Below are 26,252 nucleotides of genomic sequence, written 5' to 3'. Positions count from 1 at the left end.
GAGTTTAAATCTCTGTGCTTCAAGCTTAAAATATTTCCTACCTGCTTCACATTTGAAATGGGGTATTTCAAATTAATAACGGCTTTAATGAAAAGCTATGATATTGTGCTGAGACAGTTATCAACTAACTAACCTGCACTGGAATGTATTATGATGCTGTCTTAGGGACAGTAGACAGCTAAACTAAAATCCACTTATGACATTCTTCTGAGAGCTCATACTGTGGTGAGGCAGAATTCCAATACTGTATGAAGAATTCTAGTAGTGCCAACCATAACAAATATTCTTCTCAACAATTGAGTAGAACAATTTCAACCAGTTTTCTTTTATGGAACAATTTTCGGTTCTGATTTTTTGGGGAGTACCACACACTGTTTAATCAACAGAATGTGGGGAAAAAAGTACACTGTAAAACAAGACTACAGTGTGTAAAAATGCTGTTCACATTTGTACTATTGATATTAGCAATAATCCTTCAACAAAACTGACGAAGTACATAGTTTTCTCAATTTATTCCAAGACTGCCAAATTAATTTCACATTAACAATCTTCAGTGCAGGTCTCTCTAATAAGAGACAAGGCTTTAAACAGGACACAGCTTTATTTCTATATACAGTAGCTACAATTTATTTCTAATAGTTATGCAGCAGAAATTGCCAGTGGAATTGTATCTACTATCTGTCGTCATTCTGAAAATCACACTTTGCACAGATTTATAAAATGCCTTCTAATATTTTATTTACATTTCAATATTTTAAAAGCCTGAGTTGATCTACACATTTCAATTTCCTCTTACCATAGCCTGTGTAAAGGAAATGTTTGCCTTTGTTTTTATTTATGAAGGAACCATTACTATATATTTAATCTTTCAGATTTCACTACTGTGCCTATTTTCTGAAAATGTAGCCAACTAAATGGCCATGTCCACTAATTATTAAGAAATGTTCTGAAGCAGTGTCGAGTAAAGAACTTTTGTAAGCTGTAGTACAGCTACATGCAGTGTGTACTGTACAATTACAGCCCCAAAACCTTTGTAAAACCCCAACATTCCCTCTTCACGTTTTATACTATTGATACAGTCTCTCATCCCTTCATACTGTGTATTGATGGGGAGAACTTCATATCCAAGATCTGTATTGTCAATGATGGTGCGTGTCCCTTGAATATGAAGGCGATGCAAAACTGTCTCCAGTGGATAAAGCATAACATCTGCACAAAGACTGGCAGCAAAGCTTGCAATAAGTTCAGGAAAATAAGCATCCAACATGTTTTGTACAGAATTAGAGTTCTCAGCTGGGAAGCTTGGAGAATTCTCTTTCTTTAGGAAGAAGAGGACCAGTTTCTGTACTGCAGAGCTGATTATGTAATGAAGAACTCCATGCAGAACTGTTGGAAAGGTCAGTGCCAATAGAGGGAGTAGCCGCTTGCTATGGGGAACTCCAAAGCCCATTGCTCTGCCTATGCCCTCTTTCAGGCAATCCAAAATTCCAGGATTATCCCGAATGATTTCACTCTGTAAGAGAACACAGTACTTCAAGTAAATACCCAGAATTTATGATTACTGTGACTAGTTTAAACTTATTCAGAGAAATAAACTTCTATAGAATCTATTAGATTTCAAAGCTACTGTATTTCAGGTTGAATAGGCTTTGATTTAAAAAAGGTGTATCCACGGCCCAGAGGCTGCATGCAACCTTGGAGACCTATAATGTGGCCCCACAAGATTTTAAACTTTTAACATTATTGTATGATTTATATACATGAACTATATTGTATATTTTATATGCAGCCCAAGACGATTCCTCCTCACTCAGTGTGGCCCAGGCAAGCCAAAAGGTTGGACATCCATGATTTAAATATTATGCCATATGGTTGCCCTATAGCTTATGAATTTTTTAAAAAACTTCTTTTCAAAAAGGGGTGGCCTGCTTTATGTTATGCTATCTTTGGGCGATTATGATATTTATCTTTAATTATGCTTCAGGTATTTCAATCTTAGTAGATTAAGTACATGCCTCTTTGGGACAAAACAAATGAATAAGCTTTGTTTTCATACAGTACTGTGACGTGCAATTCAATAACAAACTGGCAGTATAGGTAGTCCTTAACTTACAACCATACATTTAGTGACCATTCAAAATTACAGTGGCACTGAAAAAAGTCGCTTATGACCATTTTTCACACATTTCACATTTCACCATTTTTCAACCACTGCAGCATCCCCATGTTTATGTGATCAAAATTTGGATGCCTGACAACTGGCTCATATTTATGATCACTGCAGTGTCCTGGGGGGGGGGGTCATGTGATCAACTTTTGTGACCTTCTGCCAAGCAAAGTAAGTGGGGAAGCCAGATTTACTTAACAACTGTGTTAATAATTTAACAACAGGAGTGATTCATTGTGGCAAGAAAGGTTGTAAAATTGGACAAAACCAGTTTAATAACTTTCTTGCTTAGCAACAGAAATTATGGGCTCAATTGTGGTCATAGGTTGAGGGCTATCTGCACTAGGTGGCTTACTCAAAGAATCTTTATAAATCTTTATAATTTCATATCACACATAAGCAAACCCGCTGCCAATCATCTGCACATTATGGAAGGCGTACTGGAATGCTTGATTTATCCTCCTGTCTTATATTCATTTTTTAAAAAAATCCATTTATATCCCGCCCTTCTCCGAAGACTCAGGGCGGCTTACAAGCTTAGCAGTAGCCTTCATTCTATGTATATGCCTGCTTATTAGGGCTTTCATACACCCCCCAAGCGGCATTATTACAAACTCAGTTTAATTGCCCCCAACAATCTGGGTCCTCATTTTACCTACCTCAGAAGGATGGAAGGCTGAGTCAACCTTGAGCCTGGTGGGATGCGAACCTGCACTAATTGCAGGCAGCTGGTGTTACTTAAGGAGGCATTAGCCCACTGCCCACTGTAACTGATCCATGAAAATTATAAGACATTAGGTCTTCTCTGTATTCAAAGTTTTAATTTCTTCATGACTTATGCTTTACAGATATAGTGAACCTCTAACAGTAGTAAAATGGATCAGACATAGTTTGAAGGATTCTAGAACAGTGTTTCTTAACCTTGGCAACTTTAACATGTGTGGACTTCACACATCTTAAAGTTGATTAGGTTGAGAAACACTGTTCTAGATGATTAACAAACATACTCAATACTTGCCAGCTTTATTTTTTTATCTAAGTTCAAGATCTCTGGAAGATGGAGTAGCTGTGGGTATTTGGACCCCCTGGAGACAAGGATCTTTCAACTCTGGTTCTGGATGGGGTGGACCTGTCCCACATAGATCTGGTACGCAGTCTGGGGGTCCTCCTGGACTCACAGCTCCTGCTCAAACAGCAAGTGGCATCCGTGGCCAGGAGGGCCTTTGCACACCTTTGGCTGATGTGCCAGTTGTGCCCATACCTGGATTGGAAGGCTCTGCTTATAATAACCCCTACCCTTGTCACCTCCAGATTAGAATACTGTAACACACTTTACATGGGGTGCCCTTGAAGACCATTAGCAAACTTCAGAATGGTCAGAATGCAAGGGCGTCAGGTAGTAACTGGTGTCAGATATATGATACATGTAACACCACTTCTGTGTGAACTGCACTGGTTACCAGTGTGCTTCTGGGTGCATTTCAAGGTGCAGTGGTTTGGGACCAGGGTACCTGAGGGATTGCCTTTTTTTCCAGAGTCTCCACCTATCCAACTAGGTCAAACAGAATGGGCATGCTGCAAATCCCTTCAGCCAAAGAATGTTAATGGTGAGCTTTTTCTGCAGCATGCCCTGCTCTATGGAACACCCTCCTTTCAGAGATTAGAATGGGCCCAACCCTGTTAGCCTTTTGTAAACTTTTGTAAAATCTGGCTGTTCTCCCAAGCCTGGGGCACCACATGAGCCAAGGGCCCTTCCTCCTGGCTATATGTTCATGAGCCAGATATCTTGCTCTTATGTGTAAATTAGATATTTTAACATTCTCTATTGGTTTTAATGTTTTTACTGTTTTAAAATGTTTTCTAAAAATTTTGGTTGTAATGTGTGAATTGAAAGCAGTCCAGAGTCATTTACTGACATGGGTGGCTATAGAAATCAAATAAATAAATGAGGACTGGAATGCACCGTTCTGCAACTATTATGTTTCCAATGCAGATCAAAATTGCTTATGAAGTTCTTAGGGTGCCACCAAGTGGTAAACACTTTGAAAAGCAATACATAGGAAGGAACTCACTTGCTGATCTGTGGGCCACATTAGTCTCCAAAAAATTATTATTCATTATAGTTAATTCATTATAGTTAATATGTTTTCCATATTAGAGATTAAATTAATTGATTTAAAGAAATTGAATGAGATCCTGAAAGAAACCAAGTATTTTATTCTATTAAAAAACAAGTATATCAAACCTGATCTTGAGGTGCGTCTAACAATTTTGGAAATTTTAATTATTTTCCTTCAGAAGCAATAGATATAAAACAGAATATAAAAGCTCGGTTCCAAGGCTATGATACTTCCAATTCTGATTCCCCCAGAATTATACAAAAGAATATGCAAATATGAGTATACATAAAAACAAAACTTACTTGCACAGTTTCAATCAAACTTGCTGAATAAAAAGGCATTGCTATCATACAAGTCAACCTAGAGGAATAAACACAGTTACTATTTTGATAATCAAAATCCAATTTGCTAAAGCCCAATCACATATTTTTATTTCAAACATCCCACCCAAGAATTATCTTAAGTCTTTATGATTTAATCTATTTCAGCCATACAGGTAATCCTCAGATTGCCAGGGGAATTGGAACTAGAATTTTTGTCACTAAGTCATATGCTCATAAAAATGTGATGCATGTGACCATGTCACTTAGCAATGGCAATCCCAGCAGTTCTTGCTGCTGTAATTAAGTGAAGACTGGGGGATTATTAAGCAAAGACTTATGTGATTGCATCTTCCTACTTCCTGCCAGCTCCCCTTTTGACTTTGTTTGTGGGAAGCTGGTAAGGAATGTCACAGAGGATGCTCACATCATCATGGGGGTGCTTCAACTGGTCCTAAATGGCAACCAGTGGCCAAACACTCAGGCAGTGATCACTTGACTGTGGGAATGCTGGGACAGCCAAAAATCAGAGGCCAGTTAATGAATGGTTGTAAATCAACAAGTATTTGTATTTCTTCAAAGCCATTGTATATCATTTTCTGAATGCTACTTAAATTCTTTAATTGGAAAGAAGTAAAAAGAAATGAGAATTCACCCTCAGTTTATCAACTACTTTGGATTTGTGTGTGTGTATTCAAGGGAATCATCAGAATAAAATGAAGAAAACAGATTTTAGTATTAAAAAAAATACTACAACCTGAAAGTCTCAAGAATTTTCCACAAATTGATCCATTCACAGTGTTGGATTACTTTTCAGAATTTTCAGTCAGAATGGTATTTTTCTATAACTGGGAATTCTGGAATTGGTACTCCAACAAATCCAGATAATCCTGCTCAAATTGATGTTGTTATTCTATAATGGAGAGAGTCTTATTATGCTTACCATTCACTTTTGTTTTGCCTGTATGGTTATTAATTTGAAAGAATGATCAAGCATACATACGCTTTTAGGGTCAGATGTCCTCCTATTTGCCTGGGATTCCATTTGTATGAAATTTCTCTGAAATTTTTTTAAAAGATCTCTTATTCACGCAGCAGTTAGAATATACAGCAAACCATTACTTTATGCTATGCTTAACATTAAGGAGTCACATATAATCTATAGTTAAACTGGAGAAGCATCAGTTTCCCATGGTACTCTAAATAAATTGGGGCATTATACACACAGCAGTGCTACCGTCACATTGGGTTTTGTTTGAGGGATATAAAAGCTCGTGTAATATAAAAATAAAGGTATTGGGTAAAATGCATTTACATGCCAATTGAGAAGCACCCAAAGTTTGATCACATGATTATGGGGATGGTGCAAGGGTCATAGGTGTGACAATTGGTCACAAGTCACTATTTCCAGTGCCACTGTAACTTTGAACAGTCATTATTAGACATATGGTTGTAAGTTGGGGATTACCTATGCTATATTTTGTTTTATTTATTAATACTTATTGGACCTTTCCACAATCTCATTACTTACATTAAAACTGAAGAAAAAAATAAGACATGCTTATGTTAAGAATAATACAGAATTGGTAATGGATGTAAAGATGTATTATAAAGGCATAATACAGAGCCCCAAAAGGATAAGAAAAAAATGTGTATTCATTTTTATCTTATAGAGCAGAAAGTCCTATTAAATGGTAATTAGAATTCCTACTAATATAATTTCAGCATATATTATTATAATTAGTTTACATCTGAATATACAATAGATACAATGCTATACTGTATTCACATTAGAATGTTGAAATAATTTGCTCAAAAATCTGAGTATGCTGTTTTGTAGTGCTGATCCTAATGCAGATAGCTTTATTTATGTTTCTCATCATAAAACAGTTATTAGAGGGGCTTATTTTTAAAAAAATTAATTAAAGGAAATAATCTCCCATATATATATAGGAACAATTATTATTATTTTATTTAATACAGTGAGACAGAAAGTGATTATACCTTGGCAAGGGTGTGAATTCACTGATGATCCCTTCTGCTCCAAGGGCTATACCCTGGACAATGAAAGTACTCCCCATTCCTTTCCAAAGAGCTCTGGGGCCCTAAAATTTAAGTTATAATTGGTTCAATATTAGATTTAATAATAATTTAATTTAATAATTTAATTTGTATACCGCCCTTCTCCCGAAGGACTCAGGGCGGTGAACAGGGCAATACATAATAAAACAGAATACAAAAATTAAAAAGTGATTAAACCATTATGCCCGTAATAATTAATACATATTAAAATTAAAACTATTTATAAAAACCCAACCCCATCCCGTCAGACCAGGCCAGCTTGTTCGAAAAAGAAGGTTTTGAGATCGCGCCAGAAGGAGCGAAGGTCGGGGGCCATCCGGAGCTCGACCGGTAAGCGGTTCCAAAGGTCTGGCGCGCCCACAGAGAACGCTCTCCCCCTGGGGGCCACCAATCGGCATTCTTTGATCGGCGGCACCCTGAGGAGGCCCTCTCTGTGGGAGCGCACTGGACAAAGGGAAGTTTCAATAGATGTATTGAAAAGGCCAATGTTACCAAGTAATAACAACCTCTTTACATATTGCCATTTTATATACTATTACAGTATATATGAGAAAGTCACAGTGCATAAATAAAATAAAAACAATAACAAATTTATTGTTCCTTTAAAAATTTGTGAGCTAACTTTACAAATAAATAATCTCCAACTGACAGTAAGTACTAACCTGTGTTTTATTGATGCTATACATAATGTTGATGATTGTAAACGGAGTAAGGTGATAATTCTTGGCATGATAATTAACCTGAAAATATAAAAAATATAAATATACACAGGTATAATATATATATATTTGCGCTAAATCACTATTGCTTATTTTGTCTAGACAAATCATGATTACAAATCTTTAATGACGTGTATGAACTGGATCTCTTGAAGTTCTAGGTGCACTAAATGTTGTATGAATACTTTTACATGCAAAAATCTAATCAAATTCCATATATTAGTGACAATAAATTCAAAACAAATGGTGCAATCTTATCGATATCTATATTTCATTGCACATGTTGGAAGTTTCAGGTTTTGGATCCAAGAGTACAAAAGTGGCATTGACACCTGACTGAAGAAACTAGAGGACATCAAGAAGACAGAAATGGGCCTGACTACGTCACTGCTCATTAAGGAAAACATGGGACTTTTCTGAGCCATTATGGTTATGAGTAAAACCAACAAAAGGCATAAGCTCCTTTAGAGATTCACCAACAAGGATAGCAGCTTTGATTACTTCAGATCCAAGTACTAAAATGCCTGTCTTCAAAATACTGTATAAGGAGGATTTTTAGGAATGTGCAGATTTTTCAGAAGAGATGGTTCAGAACATGAAAGAGCTTTTATGAAGAATCTTTTTTCAAATCCATGAAGTTCCTGTTGTTTTTTTCTAGGCTTGTGCTGCTGCTCTGAGATGTCTCCATATGTATATATGTGCAAAGCTGGTATACATGCACCACATAGGGCAGGGTTCTTCAATCTAGGCCCTTTTATGACTTGTGGACTTCAACTCCCAGAATTCCTCAGTCAGTGTGCCTGGCTGAGGAATTCTGGGACTTGAAGTCCACAAGTCATAAAAGGGCCAAGTTTGAAGACCCCCCCCCGGGCCCCGACAGACGGAAACAACTGGCAGTGGTTTATGAAGCAATTTCATGAAGCTGTAAACTATCAATGGTGTACTGATTCAAAGGAGAGGTTTTTATGTGTTCCCAGAGGCTCCAAAACATTTTAAAAGGTTTATACAGCTTGAATGAATTTCTTTAAGTATTTTACCTTAAGATTGGCTACACTGATAAAGATTTTGACAAATTCATAATTTTGGAAAAAAAGGAGGATGCTATCTCAATTTATCTATTCATTAAAATATATAAAATATTAGACCTGAATTATTAAATAAATTTTAAACTAGGAGTAATATAAAAGATGAACTTAGGATAAAGCTATTCTAGCTATCTAAAATGGAAAATTCAGTTCTATACTAAGTGGTTCAGATAGAGCAGTAAAACAATTTATTTACAATACTTGATGTAGAAATGTGAGTTATTTGGCTGTATGATTATTTTGCCAGGTTAAACTAACTTCACAATTTTTTTGATACCCCTGTACCTCTTTTCTATTTTACAAAAGGAACAAATATATTTTTAAAATCAGAAAAAGTTATAAAAATCGAATACTAAATATGCATGGAACCTGCTGTCCTAATTACATAATTACAACAAAGAAACACAAAACAAATATTTGAATAATAGTCCACAATTGCCCAAAGAATTTACCTGGCATTGCCGACGCAAAACGATGCAAGGATGAGCCAGAACATTTTCTGTGAATAAACTGCGAAGAAACAATTATTTTAAATGTTCAACTTTCATTAAAACATTAGTCATTCTAATTTGTACAACTGTGATGTCTAGGAAATTAAAATTTATAACATTTAGATAATTCTCAATAAGCTTCACATACATCTGCCTTCTGCAAAAATCTAAGCTGAGTATTGAACTACAGCTTCTATTGCATATATGAGAAATACAAAACGTTTGTTCTAATATGGAAAATTGTTAAGATGAGTCATTCTGCACCTACAAAATAAGAAGGCAGGGACAATGGGACTAGATTTGTATGTTTCTTTCAGTAACAGTCTGCACTGAATGCACTGCATATGTTCAGAAGCCCCACTTATTTATTAGATAAAAACCAAGCAATACTCCGCTGATTGGAAGATGGGTACTGTTTTGTTTGAAAGTGGTGTTTTGAATTCTGATGAAGCAAAATACCTCCCCAAAATAAGCTAATTTTAATAGGCAACTTATGTATTTCTGATATAACTTCCACAATCTTTTTTACATTTGAAAGAATCCAGGTTGTCCATCTCTGCTGAAAGACACATAGGCTACTATAACATGTAAGTAACCCGGTAATACAAACATAGAGAGGAATAAAAGCTACAAATTAAGCATTTATAGAAATGAATATGCATAGGTACTAGATAACTGTCTAAACTAAACTATCAGAACTATCAGTTTGATAACATCTAGAAATAGTGAAATGTGAAATACTTGTTCTCTATTCGGTTTACATGAGCTATATACACACACAGCCACAAAAACCAAAACAAATCAGCAGATCACATTAAACAGCCAGAGAGGAATTATTGTACATTATGATCCGTGTCCAAGATTTCATCAGTCAGCCCAGCCACATGTAAGCAGCAAGAAGCTGGTTTGACTACTTGTGTGAGAATGCCTTGCCACCTAAGAAGGAAAGCATACTGCACTATTGGCATTAGTTGCTAGGCACCACACTTCTAAGGGAGGGGTTATTCTCCCCTATGGTTATAATGGAACTTTTAAAAAGCAGCAGTTAAAACCACCACAATGGCCAATTGGCAAAGCCCATCTTACTAGATTTGTCGTTTTGTTTTAGGAAAGTGAGGGAACAAGTAGTTTGTGTTCTTTCTCATGAGAAATTAATCTGAGTTATACTGCTTTTTGCATGGCCAATTGGACCTATCACCTCATTAAAAAAAAATCTCATATAGTGAATATCCCCTCAAGAAATTTCTATACCAATTAGAACCAGGAAACAAAGTGTTTATATGTACCTGGGTAGAAAATGCACTTCATCTATTCACCTTGTGATTATATTATTCAAAATTCTGCTTTTAGTAGAATGGCGCTATTAAAGAAAATCCATACATGTGTTGTAAAAATTTCTTTTTATGATTGCAAAACCCGTATGAATAGCACAGCATGACAAGCTAATTTGTAAGGCTGCAAAATGGTTGCAATAGGACAAATATATCCTCTTTTTCCTTCTGCTATTGTTTTTGCAAATTATGTACCGTAGTTATCTGCAGTATTTATTAATTATAGATACAACAGTTGCTTCTACTATGATAAATTGTTGCTTTTGTTGTACAGTTGGTTGTTACCTAAGCAAGATCCATCCAAATTGGGATATGTAGGTAGTCCTCAACCTATGACCACAATTGAGACTAAAATTTACATTAAGGCAGTCATTAAGTGAGTCACAGCCAATTTTATGAGCTTGTTTGCCATGGCTATTAAGCAAGTTAATGCAGTTGTTGAATCCTGTGGTCTTCAAGCAAAACTGATTTTTCCCATTGACTTTGCTGGCCAGAAGGCAGCTAGGAAGGTCGTAAATGATGATGACATGAGCCCAGGACTCTGCAACCATTGTAAATGCCAGATGCCAAGCAACCCTGATCATATGACTATTGGGATGCTGTGTTGGCTGTAAGTGCGAGATCTAGCTGTAGATCCCTTCGTCCAGTGCGCTCACACAGGGAGGGTCTCCTCAGGGTCCCGCCTGTAAAAGACTGCCGGCGGATAACACCCAGGGGGAGGGCCTTCTCTGTGGGTGCGCCTGCCCTTTGGAACCAGCTGCCCGTGGAGCTAAGGACTGCCCCTGACCTTCGTTCATTCCGCCGGGACCTGAAGACCTGGCTCTTTGAGCTCTCCGGCCCAGGCTGAGAATTTTTTAACCGGGGTTTTTATTTTAAGGGATAATTTAATCTTTTTTAATTGTTTTTTAACTTTTGTATTTGTATTGCTGATTTTAAATACCCTGTAAACCGCCATGAGTCCTTCGGGAAAGGGCGGTATATAAATCTAATTAAATTAAATTAAATTAAATTAAAAATTTTCAGTCCCATTGTAACTTTGAATGGTCATTAAATAAATGGTTGTAAGTTGAGGACAACCTATATTTACAAGCCCAAGTTTCCCAAAATATTGCTGGGATGTCTTTATTAGTTTCTTTGGTTGTCAAATTGCTCTAGTATTGAGTGTAATACTAGTCATGAGTAAGAATTTTAATTTATATTCAGAAGCAACCATAAATAATTTATGTCAACTGCATTTTAATTACTGCTTTTCATGGTTTCATATCATACTATATATCTCAGTATACAATAGTGTTCTAACGTCTGACAATACTTTAGGGCACTTATTTATTCCAATTTGCTTTATAATAATGAAACTAAAGTTTCAGTAGACAAGTCAGATCTGTTGAATGGAAATTATTTAAAACATTTAAAAATTTCTTTGTTTCCATAAGTCTGCTGAGATTTTAGAAAATAGACTGATGGTAACAACGAGGCCATAAAAAGTAGAACTAATTTCAGACCTCTAGCTTTCATTTAGTTCAGAACAAAATGCTGAATGCATTGAAATGATATATTGAAAGTGCTCAATTATCTTTTAGCAACCAGAAATTCATGAGATTATATTCATATTGGATATTAGGTTTAAGGGCTAAAAATGTATATAATCTAAATAAAATATGGAAATCCCATAACTCCTGTCTTAATTTTTAAAAAACTACATTAAAAGACAGCTTCTGGGAAAGGTATAGGAACAGAATCTTCAAAACATTTATTTGGCTCAACATCAAGTATAAACACTATTAAGGAACTTTTTACATAAAATTTCTGAAAGAAATTGGATTTTTACAGATAATAGAAATTTCTTTTACTGTCATCCAATTCATCCATTTAGATCTTGTTGACAAACAGTTAACAAGACTTCAGGATTGAATACATATACACAGGCAAGTTATGGCTAATTTATCATAGTCAAGCACCCGTTTGCTCAGATGAATTAATGATTCTTTCTAAAGAAATGAACTTCTGTCAGTTATGAGCAGATGTTTTGCAAATTTATCATTCCAAATTTTCACTATTTAGCTTGAGACCAACTTGAAGTATTGTTGGTTCAGATTGAGACTTTAAACACAATCTCCTTCCAGATGAGTAATTTTTTCTAATGTAGCTTTATTGCATCATTAGTATCAATAGCCAAAGACTAGGCAAGAACAATATGAATAGCCTAATTAGCAATATCAAATAGATTCAGATGGTTAGTTAGCAATATCAAATAGATTTAGATATTGTAAGCCACTTAGAGTTATTGACTGAGATAGGCGGCCACAGAAACTGAACAAATATCAATTTAGTATTAAATGAAGTTACTTAGCAATATCAATAACCAAGTGTTAGTTATGAAAATTCAACAACTGTAACATTTTGTTTAAAGTTGAATGGCAATATTCAATTTCTGAATTACACAGTGGGCATGAAATTTTGAAAAAAAAATAAGGTGTTTTTGCATTTAGAAAAATGCCATTAACGGAAGTTTAGACCTCTTACCTTGCCAATCCAATCCCAAAGCCTGCAAACCGATTTAATTGCTCTAAAAGACAGATAACCACACATTTAAGCCAGAATATGAGCAACGCATTTCAGTATAGAATTTTTACTATTCACTGTAATAAATTTATATAGCTAGTCCAAGAAATTTAGCACATTAGGCATCCTTATTAACTGCAGAAAACACAGTGTTTCTAAATAAGTTAAAATACTTAATTTCCTCATATCTCTTAAATAATATCTATATTATTCCAGGTACTGTATAACTTGTTTTTTTTGGAAGTGCCTAGCATATGCCGCTCAAATATTAATAATAATAATAATAATAATAATAATAATAATAATAATAATAATAATAATAATAATAATAAGAAGAAGAAGAAGAAGAAGAAGTAGTAGTTGGAAGGGACCTTGGAGGTCATCTAGTCCAACCCCTTGCTGTCCAGTCTCTTCTTAAAAACCTCCAGTGTTGGAGCATTCACCACCTCTGGAGGCAGGTTGTTCCACTGGTTAATTGTTCTAACTGTCAGGAAGTTTCTCCTTAGTTCTAGGTGAGAAGATGCTTCCAGAAAGAGACACACCTAAAGACATGGATTACAGAAAAAGCGCTGGACAGCATCCAAAGCCAAAAATGGGTTAGCACACCGCTTCCGGTGGCTTTTTCGAGCAGACTTAACCAATGAGGACTGCAGAGCAGACCTGCCTGACGCACCGGAGCACCTGCTGCTTCAGGGCGGAGGCCAGGCTCTTATAATCTACGCGTGCCGCTCCCGCACTCGCCATTTGTTTTACGCACCGGAGTTGGTGCCAGCGCCTCCCAGGTACGGGTCCTCGTTGAGCCCAGCCGCCACCAAAGGTGTGCCTGCGGCGAACTGCGGCGTCTTTTCCCCCCAATGGAGATTGCGGCTGCCAGGAATGTCAGGCGGGGTAGTGACCCAGTGGCCTAGGTCTGGCTTGGCCGCGAAGCCTCCGGGCTCCTCTCGGGCGCTCCGATAGCCCAGGCCGTCGAAGCCCTCGGGGCGCCGCGGATGCATTGGGCAGCGAAAACAAGCCGAATCGGGGAAAAGAAGCGAGAGACAGAACCGGGAAGAACCAAGACCAGCGACTCCCCCTTTCTAATCACTTCCGGGCGTCAACCGGAAGCAAACCCCCGAGCTATCTGACATCGCCTAGCTAGGGCGTAGGGTTTGTCTGTGCTTGGCAGGTAGCGGGAAGCTGAGAGTCGTTGGTTAGGACCGGGATGGGGATTTTACAGCAATTCGGGTTTGCAGGCTAGAGTGGAGACAGAAAACAATTCCAGAACAACCTGCCTCCAGAAGTGGTGAATGCTCCAACACTGGAAGTTTTTAAGAAGAGACTGGACAGCCATTTGCCTGAAATGGTATAGGGCAGGGGTCGGCAACCTCGGCTCTTTTATGACTCGTGGACTTCAACTCCCAGAATTCCTGAGCCAGCTGCTGGCTCAGGAATTCTGGGAGTTGAAGTCCACGAGTCATAAAAGAGCCGAGGTTGCCGACCCCTGGTATAGGGTTTCCTGTCTGAGCAGGGGGTTGGACTAGATGACCTCCAAGGTCCCTTCCAACTTTATATTATTATTATTAGAAGAATACATGGCACTTGTATTCTTCTGGAATAGTTTTCTGCAAAACCGAATTGTTGTGAAATCCCCCGTCCCGGCACACTTCTGTAATACTGCTAAGAAAACTTTTGTGTGTGAATCATAATTCTCACTGTTCCTCATTGGTCCTTTTTTCATTTTTAAATGTTTCTTGTATGAGATATGAAGAGGTTTGTACAAGTGAATAGTGGATCAGAGTTGTAACACAGCTGGAAAAAAAATACCGGCATATCATCATCCGTGCTTACTTTTTAATCATGTTTTATGTGAAGTGAGTACATACGAATTTCTTTGAATTTGTAAGGAGCTAATAAAACTGACAAGAGTCTAGTGATTCCCATAACGTTTTCCAGTGTTTTGACATAGCAACAGCAATTTGCAACAATTCTGCAGTATTGTAAATTTAATATTTTATTACAGTTTGACAGATTAGTGTAATACAATTCTGCAATGTAATCTATTTTAGTAATTGGGTCTTTTTAGTGGTTGCTAATAAATACCCGAGATACAAAATTGATCTTGGTTTATAACAAAGCTGAGTTACAGTTCCTCTATAATACTTTTAAGCACTCAGTTGCTCAAGTCATTGGAATGCAATGATCTACCTTACCTGCCCTTGTCAATCCATACTTTGCTTGATGGTGGCTATTGACACAATTTGCGCAGTACCTGCAAGATCAGAAAGCCAGAGTGTAGTAGTGGTTAAATAAAGATGATTGGGGGACTGGAGGCTAAAACATATAGGGAACGGTTCCTGGAATTGGGTATGTGTAGTTTAACGAAGAGAAGGGTGAGGGGTGACATGATAGCAGTGTTCCAATATCTCAGGGGCTGCCACAAAGAAGAGGGAGTCAAGCTATTCTCCAAAGCACCGGAAAGCAAGCAACGGATGGAAACTAGTCAAGGAGAGAAGCAACCTAGAACTAAGGAGAAACTTCCTGACGGTTAGAACAATTAACCAGTGGAACGACCTGCCTCCAGAAGTGGTGAATGCTCCAACACTGGAAGTTTTTAAAAAGAGACTGGACAGCCATTTGCCTGAAATGGTATAGGGTTTCCTGCCTGAGCAGGGGGTTGGACTAGATGACCTCCAAGGTCCCTTCCAACTACTTCTTCTTCTTCTTCTTCTTCTTCTTCTTCTTCTTCTTCTTCTTCTTCTTCTTCTTCTTCTTCTTCTTCTTCTTATTATTATTATTATTATTATTATTATTATTATTATTATTATTAAGATCCAACATCTAGGAGTGGGCAGACTGAGGTTGAAGCCCATTCTTATCTATGGAGGCATATTGGGTGCTTTTCTTAAGCCCAACCTATTTTACCTGATGGTTTGGAAGAAAAACTGGAGGAGGAAGTGTATTAATTATACATCTAAGAAATAATACCAATTACAATATTCTAAGCTATAGCATATTATATTTTGAGTTATGAGTCTCACTTATGAGCTAATGTTGTACCCCATACAAAAAGGGAAAAATCACATAAATTACAATTTGAATAGGAACGCTTTATTTAACTACTGTCTTTTGTTTCTGATAGACTCTTGCACTAAACCTCTGAGTTTCTTCAATGATTAATAAACTCTTCCAATTTCTCCTCTCAGGACTCTGCTATAGGGCATTGCATGCCAAAACAACTAGACACAGAGACAGTTTTTCCCCCTCATGCCATCACTCTACTGAACACCTAATTCCCACAGCACTGTCTTATGTCTTACCTATGTAGTAGGGTTGTATTACTATTATCCTTCTCATCTTTCCTATTACCTTCTATTATTGATATGATTATATTACTTTGTTGTTTGTACGCACACTGAGAGCTTATGCACTGGAGACAAATTACTTGGTTGTCCAATTACATTTGGCCAATAAAGAATATTATATTCAAAACACAGAGAAAAAAAATCTATTGAAACTTGATCTGCCTGAAATATTTGTGGCTGAAGATGTTAAAATAGATTGTGATGTTTCAATTTATCTAAGGATTATTACTTTTACTCACGAGGACTTTTCTTATCAATCAAAAATCATTACAGTGTTGCATATCATCTATGATAACATGATATACGTGCTGTAGGCAATACAGGTAGCCCTCGATTTACAATCATTCGTCATTAAAATAATCCCTATATGGATCCCCGCTGCATTTAGCTCCGATTTACAGCAGCGGCATATACAAAACGCGGCGCTGGAATGGGAGCCAGGATCTCCAGCGGTACCGATGAGTTTCCCCGCTCTCACTCCGTGGAATCCCGTCCTGCTGCGTCCATGGCAACGGTTGCCGCGACTCATTAAAACCCCGCGAAGGTGGCAGCGTGAGGCCGAGGCCTGGGCGCTTTTCCTTTTCGCCGCCTCCTGAGAACGCGGTAAGTTTAACGAGAAGGTCGCGAATATGATCCCAAGTAGGGAGCTCTCAAGGGAATGGTTTTAATCCCGGCAGGTTGCCTCGTACCCGGTTAGAGCTTTCCATATCCCTGGTTCGTGAGCTGCTGTTCCACGTCTTACTAATCAGGGATCTTCAAACTTGGCCCTTTTATGACTTGTGGACTTCAACTCCCAGAATTCCTCAGCCAGCGTGCCTGGCTGAGGAATTCTGGGAGTTGAAGTCCACAAGTCATAAAAGGGCCAAGTTTGAAGATCCCTGTGACTTACTTAATGCCCGCTCAGGTGAGGGGCAGCATGGAGTGGACTGTGAAAAAGTTAAGCGGGCTCGGACCTGCTTCGTACCTGTAGTACTGGGACTGGAAAGACGGAAAACTATCCCTGAAGAAAGCGCTGGGAAATCATCTCCATCCTTTGCTGGAGAGAACAGCGCTGATTGATCGGCAATGTCAGTAGAAGAGCTTGCTTGGGTGAGGAGGGGGGGGGGTTCTGGGCTGACAGGTTTCTGAAGACCCGCTAGAGGGCAGCAGTCAGCATAATAGCCTGTTATTACTATCTATTTCTGCATATTTTAAATCGGCTCCTTTCCCCATTCGCAAGTGATATTACATTTTATTAAATGTCATTTGTATGGACAGAAAAGGCGTTCCTGGGCTCCTGGTTATTTGCTAGTACAGCCTAACGTGGCTCTCTTCCGACAGTGTTTGTATATTCTGCTGAAGGGTTCTGGAACAAAGGGAAATTGTTTAGTCTAACTGTTGCTTTCTTGCTTTTTGTAATCGGCTTTTGCACCAGAGAAATTTCATGCAAGCTTGGGAAACATGTACATGGATGGGATATACTGAAGGAGGGAATTAGGGAGTGTACAGGAATGATTGATGTTTTTCTTATGATGTAATGGGTCTGTTGTCTGATTTTCATTGGCTAACAATAATAATAACAATAAACCTTTATTGTCAAAGTACAACATGTGTACATTGAGATTAGCTGAGCCTCCCCCCCCTCCCCGTGCTCCCTCCCCCCAACACACAGTGACAACAAACCCTCCATCCTACCACACCATGTGAACCAACTACACCACACACCGGCCTCCCAAGTCAATTCTGCATAAGTTCACAGAGATTATATCCCATTCAAAAGCCTAACAGCCCACGGATAAAAGCTGTTTTTCAGCCTGTTGGTACGGCTGGCTATACTCCTATATCTGCTACCCGATGGTAGGAGAGTAAAGAGATACCGTCCTGGCTGTGAGTCATCCCTGAGAATTTTCCTCACTCTTCCAAGACAACGAGCCCTGGCGATGTCATCCAGTGGTGTCAGGGGACAGCCCACAATGTCTTGTGCTGTACTCACCACCCTCTGTAATACTTTCCTATCCGCGGCTGTCAGACCAGCATACCAAACCACAATACCATACGAGAGGACGCTCTCTACAGTATAGTAGACCGGTAAAAGAGGGTCATTAGTCGTTGTTCTACCCTGTTCTTCTGCAAGACCCTGAGAAAGTGAAGTCTCTGTTGGGCCTTTCTGGCCATCCGGGTTGTATTAACTTTCCAGGTCAGATCTTCACAGAGGTAGACTCCCAGAAATTTAAAGGAGGAAACTCTCTCCACACAGTCCCCCCTGATGTAAAGTGGGGCAGGTTCCTCCTTTTTTCTCCGGAAGTCCAGCACCATCTCTTTCGTCTTGCCGATGTTCAGGTGCAAGTTGTTACTACACCATATGGATAGTTTTTGTACCTCCGCCCTGTATGCTGTCTCATCCCCACCTGTAATAAGACCCACCACAGTTGTATCACCTGCGAACTTGATTATCGCAGTGGATGGGTCAGATGATACACAATCATATGTGTATAAAGAGTACAGGTAGGGGCTAAGCACACAGCCCTGTGGTGTGCCGGTGCAAAACGTCAGGGAGGTGGACAAAGCAGACCCGACCCTCACTTTGTAACCGATCCCTAAGGAAGTCTTGAATCCAATCGCAGATGGCGGGGGAGAATTTCAAGTCAGTCAGCTTCTCGATGAGAATGCTCGGCAAAATGGTGTTGAAAGCCGAGCTGTAGTCAACAAAAAGCATCCTGACATAACTTCCAGGTTTCTCAAGATGACTTGCTACAGAGTGTAAAGCAGTAGCTATGGCATCGTCTGTCGACCTATTTCCCCTGCAGGCAAATTGATGTTTATCAAAGTCCAGTGGTAGGCATGTCCTACGATGTTGGAGAACCAATCTTTCGAAGCATTTCATGACTACAGATGTTAATGCAATAGGTCTGTAGTCATTCAGGCACTCAACTGCAGTTTTCTTGGGGACTGGGACAATGGTAGCTGCTTTCAAGCACGATGGTACACATGCCGTTTGCAAGGAGATGTTAAAAATCCTTGTCAGGACCCCTGCTAATTGGTCGGCACAATTCCTGACCACTATCCCCAGCACCCCGTCTGGGCCTGCGGCTTTGCTGGGATTCACAGCCTTCAATACAGCTCTCAATTGGTGTTCACACAGGGTGAGTGGCTGAGAGTCAGAAGGCCGGCCAGCAGAGGCTACGGGGTCTGGTCTTTTAACCTCATTGCGAGCGAAGAAGATATTCGGCTCCTCAGCCAATGAGGCATCGGTGTTTGCCATGCTCCTCATGCTGCCCTTTATAAACAAAGTTTATAAAGGAATGCTACCAATTTTCTAATGCGTGGCACTTCTGGATGTAAGTCTGCCAACGTTCCAGATTGTTGGCCACCCAGCTGCTTAATTTGATCAAATAAAGTGCTGCTTGATCAAGAAGTCTCTGCTTGGGTTATCTGATTACATTGATATGTAACTGGGACCTTACACTGCTATCACATAATCATTGTTATGGTGTACAATGGTGTACATTGCCAACAGGGATGTTATAGGGTGCTGTAAGTGACTAGAAGGAAATGGTCTTCTAAGCTATAGCCTCAGTGTCCTTCACAACAGAAGAACTTCAGAACTGCGGAGAAATTATGCCTTTGAAATTTATAGGCGGTGAGAGAAATGTCAGTAAATTCTGATAGTATCTGTGATTGCTGTTGGAATACTGAGCGACTGATAATGCTCTCAGTTATTTGATGTTAGGATGAGAAGGAGAGTCTTGGACATTTAGGCTGTGTCTTTCTTCTAACCTGTCACCAGACAGATTCAGGAGTGTGCAGAACTAATGATAAAAGTTCCCTTTCTAGAAATGTACCCCAGTAAAAACAAATCAGTCAGTGCAGATGACCTTTCCTGAGAAAATCTGCATTATAAGCATAAACACTTAATTCCTGATATAGAATATTTGGTGGAAGCCTGTTTGTAAAGTTGTATTTATCTGATAAAATTGGATCAGATTGATATGTAGCACAATTTACTGGTATTTTTTTATTTCCAGACTGGAACAGTTTTTATAAGAGGAAATTTATGAGTGTGAAATAATCTATACTATGGATTTAATCATGTTTTCTATAACTGAAGTGGAGCATCTATAATTTCCTAAATCTTAAATTAAAAAAAACCCCCAAGCAGGATTTCTTGGCAGTCAGTAAGGCATCTAATGTTTTATCTGAGGAATGTCTGAGCTATAGGCATAATATCAGTAGTACTCACAAAGGATAGTTATGGCTTGGCTTATCAAAGTATTAATTATTTGGCACTTTCAGGAGCTTATCCTCTATTTTAAATGTCTTCTCTGTGTATTTCCAGATAATATTTTATTCTGTGATTCTTCTTCCTCGTGTTATAATGTGGGCATGTGGGAGCCTGCAAGATATCTGTATTGTCTGTTGGCTGGCACTCACCGATGCTTGTATGTTTCTGGTTAATTGTTTTAATATTTACATGAGTTTGTCTTTGCTGTTTTAATTTGTGAGGTGCACAGAATCATGTAAGTGAGTTGGGCATCTATATAAATTGAGCAAAATAAAATAAATAATTTATAACACTCCTAGCTTTTTTCATAAGGAAGATTTTTTTAAGGAAAAAAGTATAATTGCTGCATTATTTATCTTGGTTATTGGTGCTTTCTGGAAGTATCCTTTATTTTCATTCTCCTAATCCCACTAGTGGTATAAACAATGGCAATTTTAGTTTTCTAATCTGTTTATGTGGTGGGATTCATAGTAATTCCACTGTCTTTGAGATTCTTCTGAACACAGTGCTAAAGAGAGCTCCAATGAAAAAGGCCACAATGAACTGTACTGGATTTTACTCAGAGTAAATATGCATTAGAGTATGCTGAGAAGAGGCTGTAATCCTGACCGTACGATAGAGTAAATTTTGTCGAACTTATGGAATGATTACAGGTCAGCAAATTTAGGACAGTATTCAACAAGGGAGACTTATAACGTGCAATGCTTTGATTGTGATATGGACACTTGGCAACCGGGTCACAATTATGACAGTTGTAGCATCCCATGATCACTTGATCAACATTTGCAACCTTTGCTGCCAGCTTCTCACATGGATAGTCAATGGGAAAGCTGGCAGGAGGTTGCAAGGCACTCCTGTTGCTGCTGCTTTCTCACCTGCCTGTCTGTGGAATCCACCTACCAACCTCTGCTCTGTAGCATTTGCCTGTGACCCCTGACTGTCCACCACTCTCACCCACTGCCCTGCTTGCTTGAGACTCCTGCCTTTTCTTCCTTAGCAACATGTGCAGTCCTGGGGTTATGACAGGAACTGGGACTGCTGGGATTGCTGTTGCTGTATGATACAATTACATGACTTCACACTTTATAACCACATCACAGAAATTCCGGTTGCCACTGTAATCTGAGGATTACCTGTATTTCTGATGATAGCATAGGTCAGATCTCCACTATAAGTCCTTAGATAGCAACAGCCTTAAAACCAAAGAATGATTTTAAGGGGATCATGTATCATGTGGTTTCCTTAATGCTACGGGCATAATTTTATTATAAGGTATCTCTGATGTGATGATTACTGTCTGCCTTTTTTGGAGGGGCTATAATAAATTATATATCTGGATAACATCTGTATACAGTATATATCCAATGGTTATATACTGTCAATGGTTGCCTCCCACCAAAGTTTTTTTTGAGGGGTATGTTTTACTTGTGAAGTTTATAAGCAATTATTTTTCTATTCATCAACAGCATAGTTTAAATTATATTTTAGGAATTTTTATATTTTAAATAGTGATGTAAGTTTAATGGACATTTCCATTATTCTATTTGTGGATAATATTCTAATTCTTTGATATTATATTGCCTATCACATATCACTTAATAACAGGTAAATCGATTAATCAAACATCAAGCTAGTCTGTTGTGGTGGCTAATTAACTGATCAAGAAGTAATAATGAAATAGATTGGAATAAATCAGTTTGGCATGAATCCAGATGCAATTCAACAATTGTATTTTTAATGTAAATAGCATAACACATTGCAATTTTATTTTAGCTATTCTATTATGAATATTTGATTAACATAATGCCATTTAAATTGTTTTCTAAGTAGAGTGCTAAAAAAAACCTAAGTATTTTTAAATTGCTTGTTCCTTTTAGGATATCCAAATTATTGCTTTTGTTTTGTTTTGTTCTTCAATTCCCTGGAGGACATGACAAAAAACTTTTAAAGCTTAGTCTTGTATAGGAAATTGTAATCTTTCCTTTTGTCTGTACTGTTTTTGTTTTTTTGTTTTAAGACTGAATTTACAACACCATGCCTATTTTAAAAGTGCCAGTGTGTTATAACTTTGGCATTGTGTCCCGTGATGAGCACGAAAAGCTTCATCAGAGACTGGTGACTGAATATCTGAAAAAATGTTCAGCTGATTTCAAGAGAAAACCACTTAGGTAAGTTTAAATATTGATAATTGATGCAGTATTTATACCTTTAGTGTTTTCAGGGTTCTCAACCCATGCCTTAAGCAAAGAGCAAGTCAGCGAAACACTTCGTTAGAGTTTAAATAAAGTGTCCTCAAAATATAGAAAATGAAAGATACGGTGTACAATATGATAGATGGGACATGACTTCACTGTTGCCTTTTCAGCCTATGCTAATAGATTCCTGAACTGTTAACAGCCACTAATTCAGCGACTGTTTGAAGTTATGACACCACTGAATGAATGGTACTTATGATATGTCCTAGAAATTCTGGCCATCCCAGTACCCCTGCGGTCATCTGATCATGATCTGAACATTGGGAAACTGCATTGGCTTGCACTTACAATAGTTGTGGTGTCTCATGGTCACATGATCACCATATATGACCTTCTCTGCTGGCTTCTCAAAAGTAAAATCAATGGGGAAGCCAGCAGGGAAGGTCACATGTCACTCCTGTAAATCACTCCCATTTCCATCACTTTTTCTCCCAAAGAACCGAGCCTGGAGTGTAAGATCCCAGGGTTCCCTTATTCTGTAGTGCACACATGCCTTGTGTGGTGCCACAGCAGCCACACACATACCCTCCTGCCGCCACCAGCAGCTATCCTGACCTGGCTGGGTTGTGGCTTGTGTTCCCTCTTTACCTTCCAGAGCACCTCCCCCCTCCCCCCCCGATGCTTGGGTGTGGTTTCATCATGCCATAGCAACTACTTACCTGCCCACTAACATGTTTGTGAGCTGCCCAGGACTTGCAACTTCCTATCGTCTTATCCATTAAATTTGCTTGTTAGAAGCTGGGGGAAGTTGTGAGGAAGAGTTCACTTGATGACCCATGACCTTGCTTAATGACCTTGCAATGGGGACTTTCAGGATTGCTGTCGCTAAGCAGTGCTGTCATGCGATATTGTGCTTTACAATTGCATCACTTGGTGATGGAAATCATGGTTCCAATTTTTGATGTTAACTGAGGAATACCTGTAAATCCATTCTGGATCATTTTCTGGTGCATGTTATTTACTGCATGTAAATAATACATTCCATAGGTACAATAGCAATTTCTTCTAATGGTGGTATCTATACCACTTGTGAACAGGCGGATACTATTGGATTTCAGTCAGAGATAGGAAACGTTAACACTTGAAGAGCTTTATATAAATAATAGGGAAATGTAACAACTATCTGCTTAAGGAAAAAGGGGAATAAGAAACCAAAATAATCTTAGCACTTAAATTGAGTTAGCAAAAATAAACCTGTCCTCCGCATTTAGGAACTAAAATATTATCCCATGTCCTGGAATTTACTGGAAACTATTAATAAGATTCATGCTTAAGGAATTAGCTCTCTATTATAACTATAATAGGTGGAGTGAAACTTAGGATAATTACTTAGAATAATATCTGTTTGCCTAAATGAAATAGTAGAATCCATATTGAATCTCATCTGTGAGTCATTATCAGCAGTGTCCTGTCAGTTGAATTTAAATACATTTTAAAAATTGATCTTAAGTTTCCATTAAATGGAATTTTATATGACATTAATTTTCTTGATGAGAACTAATAAAATTAATTTCTGTGATACCTTCTTAAAAAATAATGTTATGTATCCAAGTCATCTGCATAGCAACAGCCACCAGGGGGCGTTGGCCTGGACGGTTTTGGCGGGAAACCCAGTTTCGGTGGGAAACCTTGGGCCAACCCCATTGGCTGGTCGCCTACCTGGCCGGGTATTTAAGGAGGCCAGGTAGCCCTTGTTCTGGCAGTACGCTACCCCCCCAATAAAGAGCTGAACACGTACTCAGGCTGGCGTCTCTTCCTTGCGTCGGACCCACTACATTACAAATAAAGGAAACAGAAGTTTGCTTGGATAAATTACTGTTTGAAGAGGGTGATAATGTTACTTAAATACACCTCCTCACGTCCTTGACTAGGCATAATCTGGAATAACCTTTCTTCTGCAGACTTGCTCCTTTCCTGACTTCACTTCGCTATTTTGTAGAGTGTTTTAGCTTAGATCTTGCCATCAATTTCTTTTCATATAGCTTTTTTATATTGCTTTGTTTTGGTTTTTAATTTGTACTTAGATATTTTAGGCGAACCTGGGGGCCTTTGCCCAGGTTCGCCTGGTGCGCCAGTTGCAGCCCTATCTGAACCGGGATGCCTTGCCTCGGAGGCTTCAACTGGTGCAGAATGCAGCCGCACGAGTTGTGTTGGGAGTCTCCCGATACTCCCATGTTACACGTTTGCTCCGCGAGCTGCATTGGTTGCCGATTGCCCTCCGGGTGAGATTCAAGGTGCTGGTAATGACCTACAAAGCCCTACATGGCATGGGTCCGGATTACCTACGGCAGCACCTGTGGCCGGCATCAACTTCCCTCCATCCAGTGCGCTCCCACAGAGAGGGCCTCCTCAGGGTGCCTCCGATCAGAGAATGTCGACTGGTGGCCCCCAGGGGGAGGGCATTCTCTGTGGGCGCGCCAGAACTGTGGAACCGCTTGCTGGTTGAGCTCCGGATTGCCCCCGACCTTCGCTCCTTCCGGCGGGATCTAAAAACCTATTTATTTGAGCAAGCCGGCCTGGTCTGATGGGTTTGGGGTTGGGTTTTAATATGGTTTTAACTATTGTATATATCAGGCATAAATCATTTAATTGTTTTTAACTTTTGTACTTTGTTTTTTAATGTTTATTGCCCTGTACACCGCCCTGAGTCCTTCGGGAGAAGGGCGGTATAAAAATTTAATAAAATATATAAATATATATTGTATAAATTACCAAGAGTTGTTTTTAATTGTGGCAAAATATAAATGCAATAAATAATTATATAAATAATAATGGAGGAAATGAAAGAGATTCCACCACCTTTAACACTTCTCTAGCCCCTGTTAGTCATCTGGACATTTTCAGCCAAGGTATAGTCTCTCTGTCTCTCTCTCTCTCATACACACAGACACACGAAATCCATCTCTCTTATCGTAAATATATTGCTATCAGTTGGCAGATTAATAATGTAAGAGAATACAGTACACTTATCATGAAGAGTTCATAGCATCCTATCATTACAGGTTATTCCAAGACTGTGGAGAATTGATTATTACATGCATAATTAAATTCATACATCAAGGTGCCTTACACTATACCATCATAGTATATGTCATAGTTTGATACAATGATGACTTCCTAGCAAATACATGCTTAGTGCAATAGACTTAGATACATTCATAAATTATTAATGGTTATTTCTGATAGAAATGCAATCCATGAAGTAATGTCATTAACTTCGAAGCAGCATGATGGTTAACCATAACTTATATATTTCTGTTGACCACTGATATAACATATTACTAGCTTCGTACAGGTGGCCTTGTTTAACAAACACTCATTCAGCAACTATTCGAATGTGACGTGGTGCTGAATGAGTGATAGTTATGATTGGTCCTCAAAATTCTGGCTGGCGACACCACTCCTGCAGTCGTGTCATTGCGATTTGCAATGTTCCCTGCCAGCTTTCCACAATGAGAGTCAGGGAGAAGTTGACAAGAATTTGGAAGTCATGATCAGTTGAGTTCCTTGCTTAATGA

The 26,252-nt window shown here is 38.7% G+C and overlaps 2 protein-coding genes across 2 annotated transcripts in view; one reads left to right on the top strand and one right to left on the bottom strand.

Annotated features, from left to right (window-relative positions):
* Nucleotides 1-495: 495 nt before the first annotated feature.
* SLC25A46 (solute carrier family 25 member 46) lies at nt 496-14,103 on the bottom strand. The gene is made up of 8 exons (XM_081321760.1): nt 13,635-14,103; nt 12,839-12,881; nt 8,946-9,003; nt 7,352-7,429; nt 6,612-6,712; nt 5,611-5,667; nt 4,590-4,647; nt 496-1,513 (listed from the first exon to the last, which is right to left on the bottom strand). Exons 1-8 carry the CDS (start codon nt 13,870-13,872, stop codon nt 935-937), a joined length of 1,212 nt encoding a protein of 403 aa, XP_081177886.1. The 5' UTR covers nt 13,873-14,103; the 3' UTR covers nt 496-934.
* An 8,260-nt stretch (nt 14,104-22,363) lies between these two features.
* TMEM232 (transmembrane protein 232) overlaps nt 22,364-26,252 on the top strand; it is a gene marked incomplete at its 3' end in the record, with an annotated part of 115,054 nt that continues 111,165 nt past the window's right edge. Inside the window, exon 1 of the mRNA XM_081318864.1 lies at nt 22,364-22,647. Within this exon, the coding sequence (XP_081174990.1) occupies nt 22,514-22,647 (134 nt within the window). The 5' untranslated portion in view covers nt 22,364-22,513. The remainder of the gene's footprint in view (nt 22,648-26,252) is intronic.

Source organism: Vipera berus, assembly GCF_964194415.1.
Source record: "Vipera berus genome assembly, chromosome: 2".
NCBI classification, from domain to species: Eukaryota; Metazoa; Chordata; class Lepidosauria; order Squamata; family Viperidae; genus Vipera; species Vipera berus.
This window is presented reverse-complemented; position numbering and strand designations above follow the sequence as displayed.